This window comes from Solanum stenotomum, chromosome 12 (assembly GCF_019186545.1).
Source record: "Solanum stenotomum isolate F172 chromosome 12, ASM1918654v1, whole genome shotgun sequence".
NCBI lineage: Eukaryota > Viridiplantae > Streptophyta > Magnoliopsida > Solanales > Solanaceae > Solanum > Solanum stenotomum.
Window position 1 is genome coordinate 46,636,442 of NC_064293.1, and position 14,565 is coordinate 46,651,006.

Consider the following 14,565-nt stretch of genomic DNA (forward strand, 5'->3'; position numbering starts at 1 on the left):
ATCATACGAATATGAATTTTGTGTTTGCTATATGTGAAAGTTGCTCTATTTATTAACTGGTGATTCTTTAATTTGTTTGGAAGTGATTCAAAAATGGTTATTGAAAAAGTTATTCAAAAATGGATCTGGATCATATTTTGTATGTTCAAAACACTTTGTTGGACGACATCAACAATTCTAGTTATCTCTTCAATGAATTGAAGTATTTTTGCATCTTTCTCACATGCAGAAGAACCAAAAGGAGATGAAAGTACATAATCACCGGTCATATTTCAAAGTAAAAATTTATATTTTTTTATTTGTAATTTTCTTGGGATACGAACAATGAATGATTGAATTGTTTTGATTTTGTTGTATGTTGGATGCTTGGAATACAAAATAATTTGAAATCTTCTATAAATTAGACATTGAATATAATATATTTTTGAAATACACAATAGATAAGAAATACAATTTTTGTCATGAAATACATTTATTGTTTTGAAATACAAATTTTGATTGTTACTATGATTGTAAATTTGTATGTTTTGATGACTAGAATACAAATATTGTTGGAATTTTAAGAAAGAATATACGTTTTTGAAAAAATATACAAACTAATGTTGTATCCTTTCTAAATGAACATGCGTTTACATAAGTATATGAATACAAATATACTTCTTAAATAACCACTAGTCCATTTGGTATATCTATTAGAATGAATACAAACAAACTACTACTTCTTACAAATTGATTTCTCACTTTAGGAGAAGATGGAAAGATTTGTTAGATCATAGCAGGAGAAATATAATTTAGATGTGGAGATTTGTTGGTCAGATGAGGAAGAAGCGGCGTTTAGAAAAACCTTGTCTAAAGGAAAATGTATTAGGAAACTAGGCTTTTAGTTTGTTTTTTATTTTTTCCGTTTTTGTCTAGTAGCTGGACCTGGGCAATAGGCCCAAGTGAGTTGTATGTTCTTTTCAATTAATAAAAGGACTGAAAATTTTACCAAAAAAAAAAAAAACTAATAAAGAAATACAAATGTCATTATCCAAACCCAAACATGAAAACCATAATGAATACAAATTCACATATCATACATATTGGAATGAATACAATCAATTACTTTTGAAATTGTAACTGATGAAAATTTTAAGTGAATATTCTCTCCCATGATTTTCTCTTTTTTGTTATTAAATAATTGTATTCTTTCAAATCAAACAAATAAAAAAAATACATAAATCAGAAGAATAACAAGCTAAAATATTGACATTTTAAATAAATATTAAAAATGTTGATAAGAGGTCCCATTAAATGCTAAATTAATGACATTTTGAAAATTTTCTCGTAAAAAAGACAAGAGTTTAGTCAGGGAAAGGTTTAGAAAACCTAACCTTTATTAACATAAGTTTATATGCATCGCAAGGACATAGCATTGATTGAAGATTTGATTACGGACATAGCAAAGCATGGTTAAAAGTTAAAACTGCATGGACTACTACAACTTGTGGAGATTTCGCGTAAGATTATTACTACACATACATCTAAAAAGTTAGTACTATTATTATTGTACCAAGAATACTTCAACTCATTCTTTCATCTTCCTAATTAAGCAGTATTCTGTTTCTATCTCTGAATAAATCCATCTCCTTCCATCTTTAGAGTTGCTAACAAAAGCTCATTCCAAGTATCAACAGGTCCTGGCATACACCAATGCACACAATCAGGTATTTGCTTTTCATTTGGCGCCAATATCCATAATAACTTGGATGTTCATCTGGTCTCATTACCATAGCTTCAGTTGTATGTATCAAGCAATTTGAATTTGACACTGCCCCTTTTTCTACCTTCCCTTTCTGCTGCCTTAAATTCCTCCAATTGAGTCATATACATCTTCAATTCCTATCCGTCCAATTTCATTTCTTCCTTCTTGAAGGACCTTGTTCTATTGCAATTCCCTCCATTATTCCATTCCCCATTCTCAAAATGTGAAGGGGAGTATGGCCTTAGCATTACCAATCGACCCTTTAATTTCTTCAGGTTTAAAAAGGTCTTGAAAGCTGTACGAAACGCCATTCTGTATCCATAAAAATGGCTCTGTTTTGTAACATTTTTATCATTGCATAGGTAACATCCAATGAGCTGATCATTTTCGTAGTACAAAAATGGCCTAAAGAACCATTGGCCTCCAGAGATTATGACAATATCAGCTTTGTCAACCTGACTTGCCCAGGCATCATCGGCCTTGTCGAGATACAGATTCATGAGAGTGTAACTAGGATCAGTTTCATGGGATTTGATCAACAGTGGAGACCACAGGGCCATGATTGTAAAGTTGTAATCTTTATACAACCATCGCCTGAATCTTGTGTCCGGAGTCTCCAATACGTCTATAGGAATGGCCGCCTGAGATATAAACATGATATTTTGATTAGCAACAATGTAGGAAGCTGGATATTACGAACTATGATTATGCCAATTCTCTCATCTGAATTATGTCATTTAGCATTTCTAAATGAGTAACATCTTATCATATTTCACTTGCATAAGCATCAAATCGTCATTTTGAATGTAAGATGCATCGTGGACCGAGCTGCCCTTTGTATAAATTAGTACGTAATAAGTATCATAATGATTTACATTTGAGTAACGAAAATTTTATGAGTAGCAGAAAACATAGCAAAATGGGATGGAAGCACGAAAATTGAATGCTTACGTACACTAGATAGAAGGCACACGAGGGACTGCATTTGGTTTCTTGCTACTGAGTCCAACAAAAGCCAAAGTCTTTCCACGAACAATTTCCAAAAATTGATTAGCATCAAATAGTGGAAGTTCACAATCATTTGGCTTCCATCTCCAATGTAAGAATCACTATCCGGTCTTGCATATTTCATACAATTCTGTCGATCATCGATCACACAGTTTGTCTCATTTGTATAGTATGGTCCCTTTGGATTTGGCACCCATTTTCCCACAAAGATGTTACATAATTGCTGTTTCTCCCCTGTTTTCTCTGAATTGTTAGTAATTCCTGGAGACAATAGTTGGGTAATGGCCTTATGATTAATAGGGAGTGATTCAATATTTTGTAGCATTAGTATCAAATGAAGAGAAAGTGATTTTGAGTAAGAGAAGTAACGTTAAGATTGGTAAAACAATTTTTCTAAAGCTCTTAAACAGCTCTGCTGGACCACTCTTCATTTGCAACTGATGTTTTGAAGATCAAAATTACTTATCAAGTTATATAATACTACAGTACTACTAGTGGCCATGAAACATATTATGTGAGTTATATATAATATATGTTTGGTTTTATGGACTAATTGTAATTAATTAACAGCACAGTATATGTACATTGTACACGAAGAGTAGTACATGATTTGTACTATGTATTCTAATATACACTTCAATTTTTCTATTTAGAGCTACTTTCATAACAAGGGTTATATCAGCTTTAAATGACAAAATTGAGGGGTATATCTTGCCTTTTCTATAAAATTTTGCCTTTTCTAAATGACCCAACCTAATCCATAACCCAAATTTGATGGGTAATAATCTTGTACTTCTTTTATTTTCTATTTCTAGTTGAATAGCTACAAATTTTTTATGGGTAACACATATGTGATTTTTGTGTTAGCAAGGACAAATGTTGTAATTTTTGTGTTAAAAAAAGCAAAGTAACTTAAATGAAAAAAAAACTCATAATTACGTTACCATCTATGAAATTTACTCTTAGAATGAAACAATACCTACTGTTGACTTTAAAAGAGAAGGTGGATATATAGAGAAACGATCCATTCAAAAGGGAAAAGATGGCAACAATTCATTCAAAGGAAATGAATTGTCTTCGTGCCATTTTGGATCTTATAATTCTTATACCAGAACTCCATTTGTCTTCATGCAATATTACTATTTTAAACAAATTCAATTAGTACTAAAGTGAAGAAGGTGCTATGAAAATATATACTTATTAAGTTATAAGCATCACATAGTCCAAGCAAATTAGTGTTGATCTTTTTTTAATTATTTATCAATGAATGCATATCATTCTTAAGTTCACACTCCGATCCCAAAAAAGATGCGCATTTATCGTTATTTTTATTTTCGATTAAGATTGAACTCATGGGAAAAGGGAGGAATTGAAAATTGTTTCTATTGCTCTTGCATTTGATCAAATGCGTTAATATATGAAGTACTAAGATTTCGTTTATGGCTACACATAACGTTTTAGTGCATGTCTACTTCTTTGGTTGATCTATAGAACCATAGTAACTTAATCCTCAATATTTTATTTTATTTTCATTTTTGTGTTTAGAGCTTTATCCTTTCATTACGATTGTATTTACCAAATTATATATTTTATAAATTTTAAATATCTTTATAATCGCACGAAACACGAACAAATTAACTACTCCCTCTTTCCTCTGTTCATTTTTAGTTGTCATGTTGCGCTTTTTGAAAGTCAATTTTACTAATTTTCAAAATTAAATTAGATTACATTGATTTGATATTTTAAACAAAAATTTAGATATTCAAAAACTATACGAAAAGTACAATTTTTGCATATCAATGTGATGAAAAAATACATCGTAAAATGTTAGTCAAAGTCCTTATCATTTGATTCTAAAAAGGAAAATTATGACGGTTAGAAGCGAAAGGTGGAAGTAATTTGAAAATAATAAATGAGAACTTGCTATATGCTGAAGCTAGAAGGAAGGAGAGTTTGATTGCAAATAAAGATAAGTATAGTCAATAGATATCCCTAGCCTCTAGGCGTATGCTAACGTTGGCATAAGTTTAATAGGAATTAAGCTATGTAACTTGTTATTTAAAAAAAATATAATTTATGTTATATTATTATATAAAAATATAAAATTTATGTTGAGTAAAAATTATTTGTTATTTTTATGTCAAAGATATTTCCGTCACATATTATCACTTGAAGTGCTTAAGAAAAAAAATTAAAAATCATTAAATTCGAGGTCAAAAATTAAAAACCGCTCAAAATAAAGGCCTCCTTGGACATCCTCTGATTAAAGACAAACTTGGTTGGGCTGAAAATCTAGTCCATAACAAATGGACCAAATTGCGTTTATCTCTGGCAAAATTACACAAATACTACTTTTTAAAAAGGTATAAATATTTTTATTTATTCTAGTTTTAAAACTTACATTGTGTACAACTTTTCATATTCCTAAAATATCTCTATAAAATGCATTAAAATGAAAAGAATTATAATCAAGTATAGATCCCATAAAACTTGGCATCCTTTTTGCCAGTCACATATTTATTCTTCAATTTTTCTCACTCTTCCATGAAATTGAAAAAATAAGTCAAGGTAAATTTTAATTTGATATATAGTATACGATATATAAATAATTTATGAACAACGTATTATGCTTCTTCAATATACCTAATACCCGAATACAATAATATACGTTCAAATATGAATACATATAAATAAGATATAGAATACTTTTTGTGTAACATACAAACAACATTATATTGTATACTCTAGTATATACTAATTAATATATATAAAAATTAATAATATTAAATATAGTATAAAATAATGCAATATACGTAATATATAAGTACAATAATATATAAATTTCTTCAAAGAAATTGTATAATATATACTACCATATGGATAAGAGTGATAGATGAATATGTCGGAGTTCTCTAGAAAAGTAATTACACCCTCCGTCCAACAATAGTTATCTACTATAGGAGTATTATTTTGGAATGTCCAACAATACTTGTCCATTTTATAAAATTATGAATAATTTTACACTTAGTTTCTAATTTACCCTTATTATCAGTTATAATTATTTATCTATTACATTTTTCATGACATTGTATTTATTATACTCAAAGGGTGATATAGTAAATTACTCTTCTATTTATAGTATCTTAAAAAATGTGCAAAATCAATAATGAACAAGTATTATTGGACAGAGGATTTAATATACATTTAATTTTGTTAACACTAATATAGGAAACTCCAATTTTAGCTTTTTATACATAGAAACATTTCTTGGTTTATGGTATAAAATCCTATATACCATGTATATATAAAGTATTCATGGTAGATTATATAATTTAATGAAGGGATTAATAATGGTAGATTATGAAATGTTTTATGTGACAACCTTTATGGACCAACTATTTGATCGGTGCCTTTTAATTTATATCCACTTTTTCAAATTATTTAACTAATATTCAATATCAAGGGATTTGGCCTGAGAATATCTGAATTATAGCAAAACCGGAGTTCTTGTGCGGAATAAATATCTTAAGTAAGTAACATAAGGCAGAATATCAAATCGTAAAGCTTTGATTACTTAAATATACATTGATATAAAACTTCTTTACAAATAACTTATACCCTTTTCCTAAAACAAACATTTGAAAAAGTTATTATACGGTTGTTACCAAATTCTAAGCATAATTCTGTTTCTATCTCTGAATAAATTCATCTCCTTCCATCTTTAAAGTTGCTAACAAAAGCTCATTCCAAGTATCAACAGGGCCAGGCATACACCAATGCACACAATCAGGCAATTTCTTTTCATGTGGCCAATGTCCATAATGATTTGGATGTCCATCTGGTCTCATTACCATTGCTTCAGTTGTATCAAGCAATTTGAACTTGACACTACCCCTTTTTCTACCTTCCTTTTCTGCTACCTTAAATTCCTCCAATTGAATCATATACATCTTCAATTCGTATCCATCCAACTTCATTTCTTGATTATTGAATGGTCTTGTTCTGTTGCAATTCCCTCCGTTATTCCAATCCCCATTCTCAAAATGTGCAGGGGAGAATGGCCTTAGCATTACCAATCGACCCTTTAATTTCTTCATGCTTAAAAGGGTCTTGAAAGCTGTACGAAATGCCATTCTGTATCCATAGTAATGAGTATGTTTTGTAACATTCTTTTGATTGCATTTGTGACATCCGATGAGCTGATCGTTTTCGTAGTACAAAAATGGCCTAAAGAACCATTGGCCTCCAGAGATTATGACAATATCAGCTTTGTCAACCTGACTTGCCCAGACATCATCAGCCTTGTCGAGATACAGATTCATGAGACTGTAATAGGGATCACCAGTAGGATCAGTGTCATAGGATTTGATCAACTGTGGAGACCAGAGGGCCATGATTGTGAAGTTGTAATCTTTATACAACCATCGCCTGTATCTTGTGTCCGTAGTCTCCGATACGTCTACAGGAATGGACGCCTGAGATATAAACATAATATTTTTATTAGCTGATGATTTTTCCAATTCTGTTATCTGAATTATGGCATTTAGCATGTTTTAAACAGTTGTCAAAACTTCCATAGGGAGCACCCCCTTCATCAGATCCAGCATGAACGTGAGATTCATGTGGACCGATCGAGCTCCCCTTTTTATATGAAATTTAGGCATAGCAGAAAACAGAGAAAAATGGAAGCACAAAAATTCAATGCTTACATTAGCTAGAAGGCACACAAGTGACTGCATTTGATTTCTTGCTAGTGAGTCTCCAACAAAAGCCAAAGTCTTTCCACGAACAAGTTGCAGAAATTGAGTAGCATCAAATAGTGGAAGCTCACAATCATTTGGCTTCCATCTCCAGTGTATGAAATCACTATCCGGTCTTCCATATTTCATACAATTCTGTCGATCATCGATCACACAGTTTGTTTCATTTGTATAGTATGGTCCCTTTGAATATGGTACCCATTTTCCCACAAAGATGTTACATGTTTGCTGCCTTATCCCTGTTTTCGCCGAATAGTTAGTACTAGTACTAGTAATTCCTGGAGAAACTTGCTTCGGCTGATCATGAGGGAGTGATCCATTTTGACTTGATTCAAGATTTTGCAGCAAAGAATCAGTGGTAGAATCAAATGAAGAGTAGCTAATTTTGAGTAAAAGCAGTAACGTCGCGATTGGCAGAACAACTTTTCTGAAGCTATCAAACAACTCTGCTACACCACCCTTCATCTGCAAGTAATGTTACTAAAATCAAATTTTTGTGACCCAGTTATATAGTAGGACAATCAATGATGGAAAAAACTACTTTTAACTGTTTAAATGTTTGGTATTATGGACTAAATGATTATTATCTTGATAAGACTCTTTCAAAATTGAACTAATACTCTGGTTCTACAATATAATAATTGTAACTAGAAGCATATTATATGTACATGGTGAGTTGTACATGATTTGTCATTAAAGTGAAACATTACCTGTTATACTTCAACAGATAGTGAAAATCACTAGATTCTTGAGAGTTGGAGAGCAAATTAATGTAAAATATATATTTCTGCTTTATCTGAATGTTTTAACATAACTTACTTGTATGTTTAATAGATATACATAGTAAAATTCAATTATCTTTCCTTTTCTTAAACCATCTTTCCCTAGGTTCACACGGAATGTCTTACTATCATTAATAGAACTTATTCACAACTTACTCATACCGACCTTAAAGCGTTACTTTATTAGTACTTGTATTCTTGTCTCAAAATAAATGTCATTTTAAGTATCCAAGACAAAAATAGTACTAATTGTTTCTAATTATATTAAACGAAACACTTCTTCTTAATAGTGCTCAATTCTGGAAAGAAATTCTATCTAATAAAATAGGAGTAGCTTAGTAAATTATAGGTATATTTATTATTTTTCTTAATGAGCATGAAATGAGATAAAACAACACTTATTTTGGGACAGAGGGAGTAATTGAATAATGATTATGCTATCCAATTTCAATAACTTGCAGAGGAAAAAGGTGAAAAATAGGTTGTTGGAGACTTAAACATGGCGTAGCTTGGTGGCAATTAGCTGAATGATGATATATCCTGAGTACTTTGCATTGCTTTTAATTAGCTCCTTCTTATCTATGCACTATTTTTGCCTTTTCATAAAGTACATAGTTTTCACGTGTGATCCGCCATTGATAAAAAAATAGTTCCCTTAGGCTTAGGATTCCAAATTTCAAACTTAAAGTTATTTTGGCAGAGTCGAATTTTTCACTAAGTAATTCAAAGTATAAAGAAATAAACTTATACAATAATTCAACAGTATAATTTTTCGATGGAGAGGGTTGGACGAAACCCCCTCCGCCTCATACATTGACCACCCACTTGAAAAGAACATAAGCAATAAAAATCAAGCAAATTGGATTGAAAAATGTGTAATAGTCTCTAACATGTCCTACTTTTATGTGATAAGATAATACAAGGAGAAAAAAACAACAAGAACACTAATAATTTCAGAAATTAATTCAGAAGAGTACGTATCATAAGAGTTGAAAATTGGAATATTTATTTCAACCGAAAAGAAATTTTGATTGTGATTCATGAACAACCTTTATTTTTCTCTTGCAGGACAAACATACCCAATAAGAGTGGATTTAGCAGCTGGCATTTTCTTTTATTTATATATATATATATTATTCAAAAGAGGACAAATCTTATTGAGTTATTGTTACTAATCGTCAGTTTTAGCTGTCAAACTCTTGTTCTTTCTCCAAATTTTCATCAAAGTATAGTATGCTTCATTAATCATTAGATAAAAGATGTTTTTTATTTATTTTTAACTTAATTATAGTTATTTACGTATGATTCGAAAAAAATGGTAATATAATCAGAAACTTCTAAATTTGAACTACTGTAACACTGCGATTCAAATTGATTTAGCCTATTGGTGACTTGTCTTCCATTGGAAGGACCTACTTTCTATATTAAGATATGACATTGAATTAACTAACTTGGCCCTATATTGTTGCTTTGTGGGCTACAGTTTGCAAGTACATGGTGGTGGTCGCATAGGTAGGGAATCTTTTCATTAACTTGTTGTCACGTGATCAGCAGGTCACAAATTCAAATTAGAAAAAGAATATCTCGCAAAAATATAAAATAAAATTGCGTATAATAGATTTTTATGATTCGATTCTTTCTCCAAATTAAACTACACACATAGCCGGAGATTACTGTACCGTACTACCATTTTATGGTTGTTGCATATACGATCTAACTTGTAATTTATCAAGTTTTAGATTCATTTCTCAAATGATCATATTTTAAGTGCATCTTGAACGACATGTCTCAAACGAATAAATAACACGATCATTAGAAAGGGAAAATATAGAAATTAGTCTAAGATGTGCCCAAAAATTAATGAGTGCTTGTAGAAACTTTTGCCTTGTAATTTGTTTTGCAACTCTTATAAAATTTCTTTTAGTACCATAGTTTAAGCACATAAAAAAAATTCATTTCATTAAGATTTACAAATCAAAATTTAATACACAACCTAATGATATGCCGTATAGAATTTTTATACGATGGAACTCATTTTTTCATGAAAAACATATTATTATTGTTGTTTTAGTATTAAAATATTATGCACAATTATTGATGTCTGATTGAGTATTAAAGTAGGCCAAAGGAATAACAATTATGTGATGATTAATAACATCGTGTATAAGTATTAAAGTAGGTCCCAGAAATAAAAAACATGTTATGATTAGTGAGTAATGTTATGTTTGTGGCCCTGGCTGCCCCTGCAATGGACGCAATAAGAGGGGACCGCAGGCTGCCGGTGAGTCCATCGCCCATTCGTCTTCACCGAAATAGCTTGAAATATATTCTAAATATTCTAGGATAAGGACTTTTCATAACCTGTATAAGCATTGTTTTATTGGTGTATCTGTATTATCTTTCGTTTAGAAATAATAAGAGTTGGTGATTGATTGTGGATTTTCTTTCCCTCGAGGATTTTCTATGTAAAATTGTGTTTTTTTTTTGTTGTTGTTGGTATTGCTTTCATTAGTCGTTGTCTTGTAACAAATAATGATGTCGTGTATGAGTATAATGTATGTTCTCTTGAAATCTTTTACAATCAAAAGTTGGCAATAATGGCTGTGTTGATTGAAACAAGTATTATGCAACAGATTAATTGAAATATTTGTAGTGAAACTTTCACTTGAAACTGATGGAAGTCATTTTTCTTATTTGGTGGAAAAAATCAAACCTTTTATTTGGAGCAAACATATTCCACAAATTGAGGTTAACCAAATATTAAAACTTCGGATTCATCAAGAAAAAACATACCAAAACCACTCTAAATCAATTAGTATATTTATTCATATTTTATACTGTTGTCTTCTCTTCTGAACTGCATTCATTTGTTTTTGAAAATGGGGATAACGTCTCCGTACATTCTAATCTTCCTCGACCCCACTAATGAGACTAAGTACTAGATATGTCATATGTTGTTGCTTTACATTAATTATTTTCCTGTAAGCTTTGCATGTGCTTATTGCTTTTAGTAAAACATCAAGAAGGGGACATCTTTTCCAACTTTTTTTTAAACAGAGCTATGGTTGCATCTTCAGTGCAACATAACTATATATCCAAGAAACAGAGTTCTTCTTTAGATGACAAATAAATGAAGCAAAAATGAAAATAGAGTACATTGTATAATTTTGTTCTCATTGAAGATTTTCCTCTAGGGATCTGATGGCCTCCATCTTGAACATATGAAACAAGAAATCAGACCAAGAATCAATAGGACCAGGCAAGCACCAATGAACACAGTCGTTTGCCACATTGTCATTTGGCCAATGCCCATATTTACTTGGGTGACCATCTGGTCTCAACAACATGGCTCGCGTTGTATCCATCAACCTAAATCTCTTCCCCTTCATCTTCCCTTCTTTCTCCGCGACCTGAAACTCTTCCACTTGGATCCTATATTGCTCCATGCTTTGATCCTCCAACGCGGTCTCATTACTTCCATATGGCCTTGTCCTTGCACAATCACCTCCCTCATTCCAGTTCCCGCCTTCATAATGAGATGGTGCAAATGTCCTAAGAATCGCTACACCCTTAAAATTTTCTAAGTTGTTGATGGCTTTAAGAGTAGTTTTGAATGCCCTTTGGTAGGCATAGGTAGATGGAAGTTCAGTTACATTTGGTATTCCACAGTACCTGCAGCCAACTCGTTGATTGTTTACATAGTAGACGCTGCACCGGGCAAACCAGTGCCCGGCGTTTAAGATAATGTAGTCATATCCCTCAATTTTGGTGGTCCATTTCTCATCTGCTTCATCTAGGTATAGATTGTAGAGTCCAGTATGGCATGGACCATCTGCATCTACTTCTTTCGTTGAAACCAAAAATGGTGACCAATATATTGCTAGAGTGAAGTTGTAAGTTGTGTATTTGTACTTTTTGAAAGATTGATCTGGATTGTCAGATATATCAACAGGATATTCAACCTATAAACACAAAAAGAAGATCAATTGTTTTCATCACTTCTTTGATTTTTATTTAGAAATTAGATTCGTTAATAATAATAATCCTGAGATAAAATATAGAATTATTTATCCTATGTTTAATTAGAGATATTAGTTAATCCAAAAAATATTTATACACGGTTAACTTTGTCTATCCCATATATTGGTACCAAACTAGCCCAAAGCGTCGGCAGCAATAAATTGCTTAATATAAGGACCGCTGTCAATGATTGTTGATTAATGGTTTAATTAGTCAAACAAATCGGGCATAATTATCGATATATTTTAAGGAGAAAAGCTCTTTATAATTTTGGGGACCCGAAGAGATTTTCTGAGAATTAAAAAGCAATATGACAAATTTGACACTGGCCCCCAATGCTCCTCCTATTGTCGCAAGTCTTTGTTGTTCTTTTCTTGTAGTACTACTTTTCTTTATTTTAATTTTCTTTTTAGGTATGAGTTGAAATAAGAAAAAACTTTTTTTGGACTAGAAGGAAACCATTTCTAGCATGAAAATGACTATTTTATTAAAAAATTTCGCCGAGAAATAAGGAGGGAAGAAAAATCCAAAAGATTATTATTTTCAATAATTTGTAGTTAAATGGTCAATATGATATAATTTGATAGTGGTTGGTGACTAGACTTTGATTCCTCCAAGGCCCCCTATGCTCCCTTTCGCCACTTTACTGTTGATGACCATACTCCTCATTAATCCTATATTTTTTTTTATCTTAATTTATAAATCATATAGATTAGATGTTCAAGTCATAAAAATAATTATTAATGTAAGTATTTGAATAAACTATTTACATCATATTTATTATCTAGGATACAATTATTTTCTAACTTTATTAAAGCCGAATATTTTATGGATCAAATTATTTTAAAAAAATTATCTTAAGAAGAATATCACACTCTTTGTTTAAAAATAATATAACTTTATTTTTAGTTTTATAATTTATAACTGCATAAATATTTTTTAACTCTTTTTAACACTACTGTCTTATCCCATTAATACCAAGATTAATACTTGATATTTTTCTTTTGGAAAATTACAATATTTGTACTTTTTTTATTAAAAAAAAGTATAATAGAAAAAATAAACTAATTTCATAAATAAATAACTAATTTGAAATAAATATTTTTAGTAAGATGTACACGTAGGGCGGAGCCACCTGGGTTCATTCGAACCCCCTTCCACGAAAAATTATATTATTTATATATAATTGAAATAATTTTTTTTTTTATGTATATATAGTAGATATCGAACCTACGAAGGAAGTATAACGCAGTAATTCACCTTAAATCAGCAGTATTGTGTATGGAAATCAACAAAAATTTCAGAGAAAGAGAATGATACCCGGGACAAGAGGCATATCAGAGACTGCATTTGGTTTCTTCCAACTGAATCACCCACAATTGCCACCGACATGTTTCTGACCAAATCCAGAAACTGAAACGGGTTGAAAATGGGCAGCTCACACCCATTAGGCATCCACCTCCACTTCAAATAATCACTATCGGGTCTTCCATGCTTCATGCAGTTTTGGTGGTCATGGATTTCAGTACAGGTCACATTCGTATAATATGGAGCATCCGGATTCCAAATCCATTTTCCACTGAAAACATCACACTTGTCTGCTTCTTTAATCGCTATCTTCTGCTCCTCGAAAGGAAAGTATGTGGGTGACGGATTTCGGATTATTAAACCTCCTGAGTACCAATTAAATGGGTGATAAAGAGGGATAAGACCCAGAACGACAACTGCTAAAATTAAAAGTATGAATATACTTGGGGTTCTTTGAGCTGAAGTGGAGTGTTTCCCAAAGGGAAGCTCCATTTCTGAGTGTTAATTTTCTTCTATGGAAAGTTGAAAAAGAAAGTAGTAGTAGTAGTAGTAGTAGTAGAGAAGGCAGAAATTACGGAGAAAAGTAAGTTATGCATAGTTCATGAAATTAAGGGGTACCACTTTCTACATGTATGTTGACACTTGTAATGATCCTAATTTCTTCTGGTCATTTGGACCCTCTACAAAATAATTGAATATATTAATCCAAAAAAATTGAATAGTAAAATGTTCTCACTGCCTAAAACTATTCATTTGTTATAAATGAGTTTGAGCTTTGTGTCACGAAGTTTCTGTGGATTTGTGATACCTAGGCACCGAATGGGTTAAAAGAGAAAAGATGATGGTACAATATGCAATGGTGGTGGTACTATAACATTAACAAGGTATGAGGCTTGTCAGTGAGTTGGGTGGCTCATTTATACCACGCTAGTGATTTGAAAAA

At 31.3% G+C, this 14,565-nt stretch overlaps 2 protein-coding genes and 1 pseudogene across 2 annotated transcripts; all 3 read right to left on the minus strand.

Moving 5' to 3' along the window:
• Positions 1–1,605: 1,605 nt before the first annotated feature.
• LOC125847473 (protein trichome birefringence-like 19) lies at positions 1,606–3,183 on the minus strand (annotated as a pseudogene).
• A 3,205-nt stretch (positions 3,184–6,388) lies between these two features.
• On the minus strand, positions 6,389–8,371 carry LOC125849270 (protein trichome birefringence-like 19). The gene is made up of 3 exons (XM_049529325.1): positions 8,223–8,371; positions 7,462–7,977; positions 6,389–7,227 (listed from the first exon to the last, which is right to left on the minus strand). The coding sequence occupies exons 2-3, from the start codon at positions 7,975–7,977 to the stop codon at positions 6,442–6,444; spliced, it is 1,302 nt and encodes a 433-aa protein (XP_049385282.1). The 5' UTR covers positions 8,223–8,371; the 3' UTR covers positions 6,389–6,441.
• A 2,939-nt stretch (positions 8,372–11,310) lies between these two features.
• On the minus strand, positions 11,311–14,435 carry LOC125849210 (protein trichome birefringence-like 19). Its single transcript, XM_049529250.1, has 2 exons — positions 13,635–14,435; positions 11,311–12,256 (listed from the first exon to the last, which is right to left on the minus strand). The coding sequence occupies exons 1-2, from the start codon at positions 14,112–14,114 to the stop codon at positions 11,468–11,470; spliced, it is 1,269 nt and encodes a 422-aa protein (XP_049385207.1). The 5' UTR covers positions 14,115–14,435; the 3' UTR covers positions 11,311–11,467.
• Positions 14,436–14,565: the final 130 nt, after the last annotated feature.

Bases quoted from the DNA above. Each gene is read 5' to 3' on its own strand.
- LOC125849270 (XM_049529325.1), bottom strand. From the start codon at position 7,977: ATGAAGGGTGGTGTAGCAGAGTTGTTTGATAGCTTCAGAAAAGTTGTT. The intron at 7,228-7,461 runs GTAAGCATTGAA...TTTATATCTCAG, and splicing joins TTGTGTGCCTTCTAGCTAAT to GCGTCCATTCCTGTAGACGT.
- LOC125849210 (XM_049529250.1), bottom strand. From the start codon at position 14,114: ATGGAGCTTCCCTTTGGGAAACACTCCACTTCAGCTCAAAGAACCCCA. The intron at 12,257-13,634 runs GTATCATTCTCT...TTGTGTTTATAG, and splicing joins TGATATGCCTCTTGTCCCGG to GTTGAATATCCTGTTGATAT.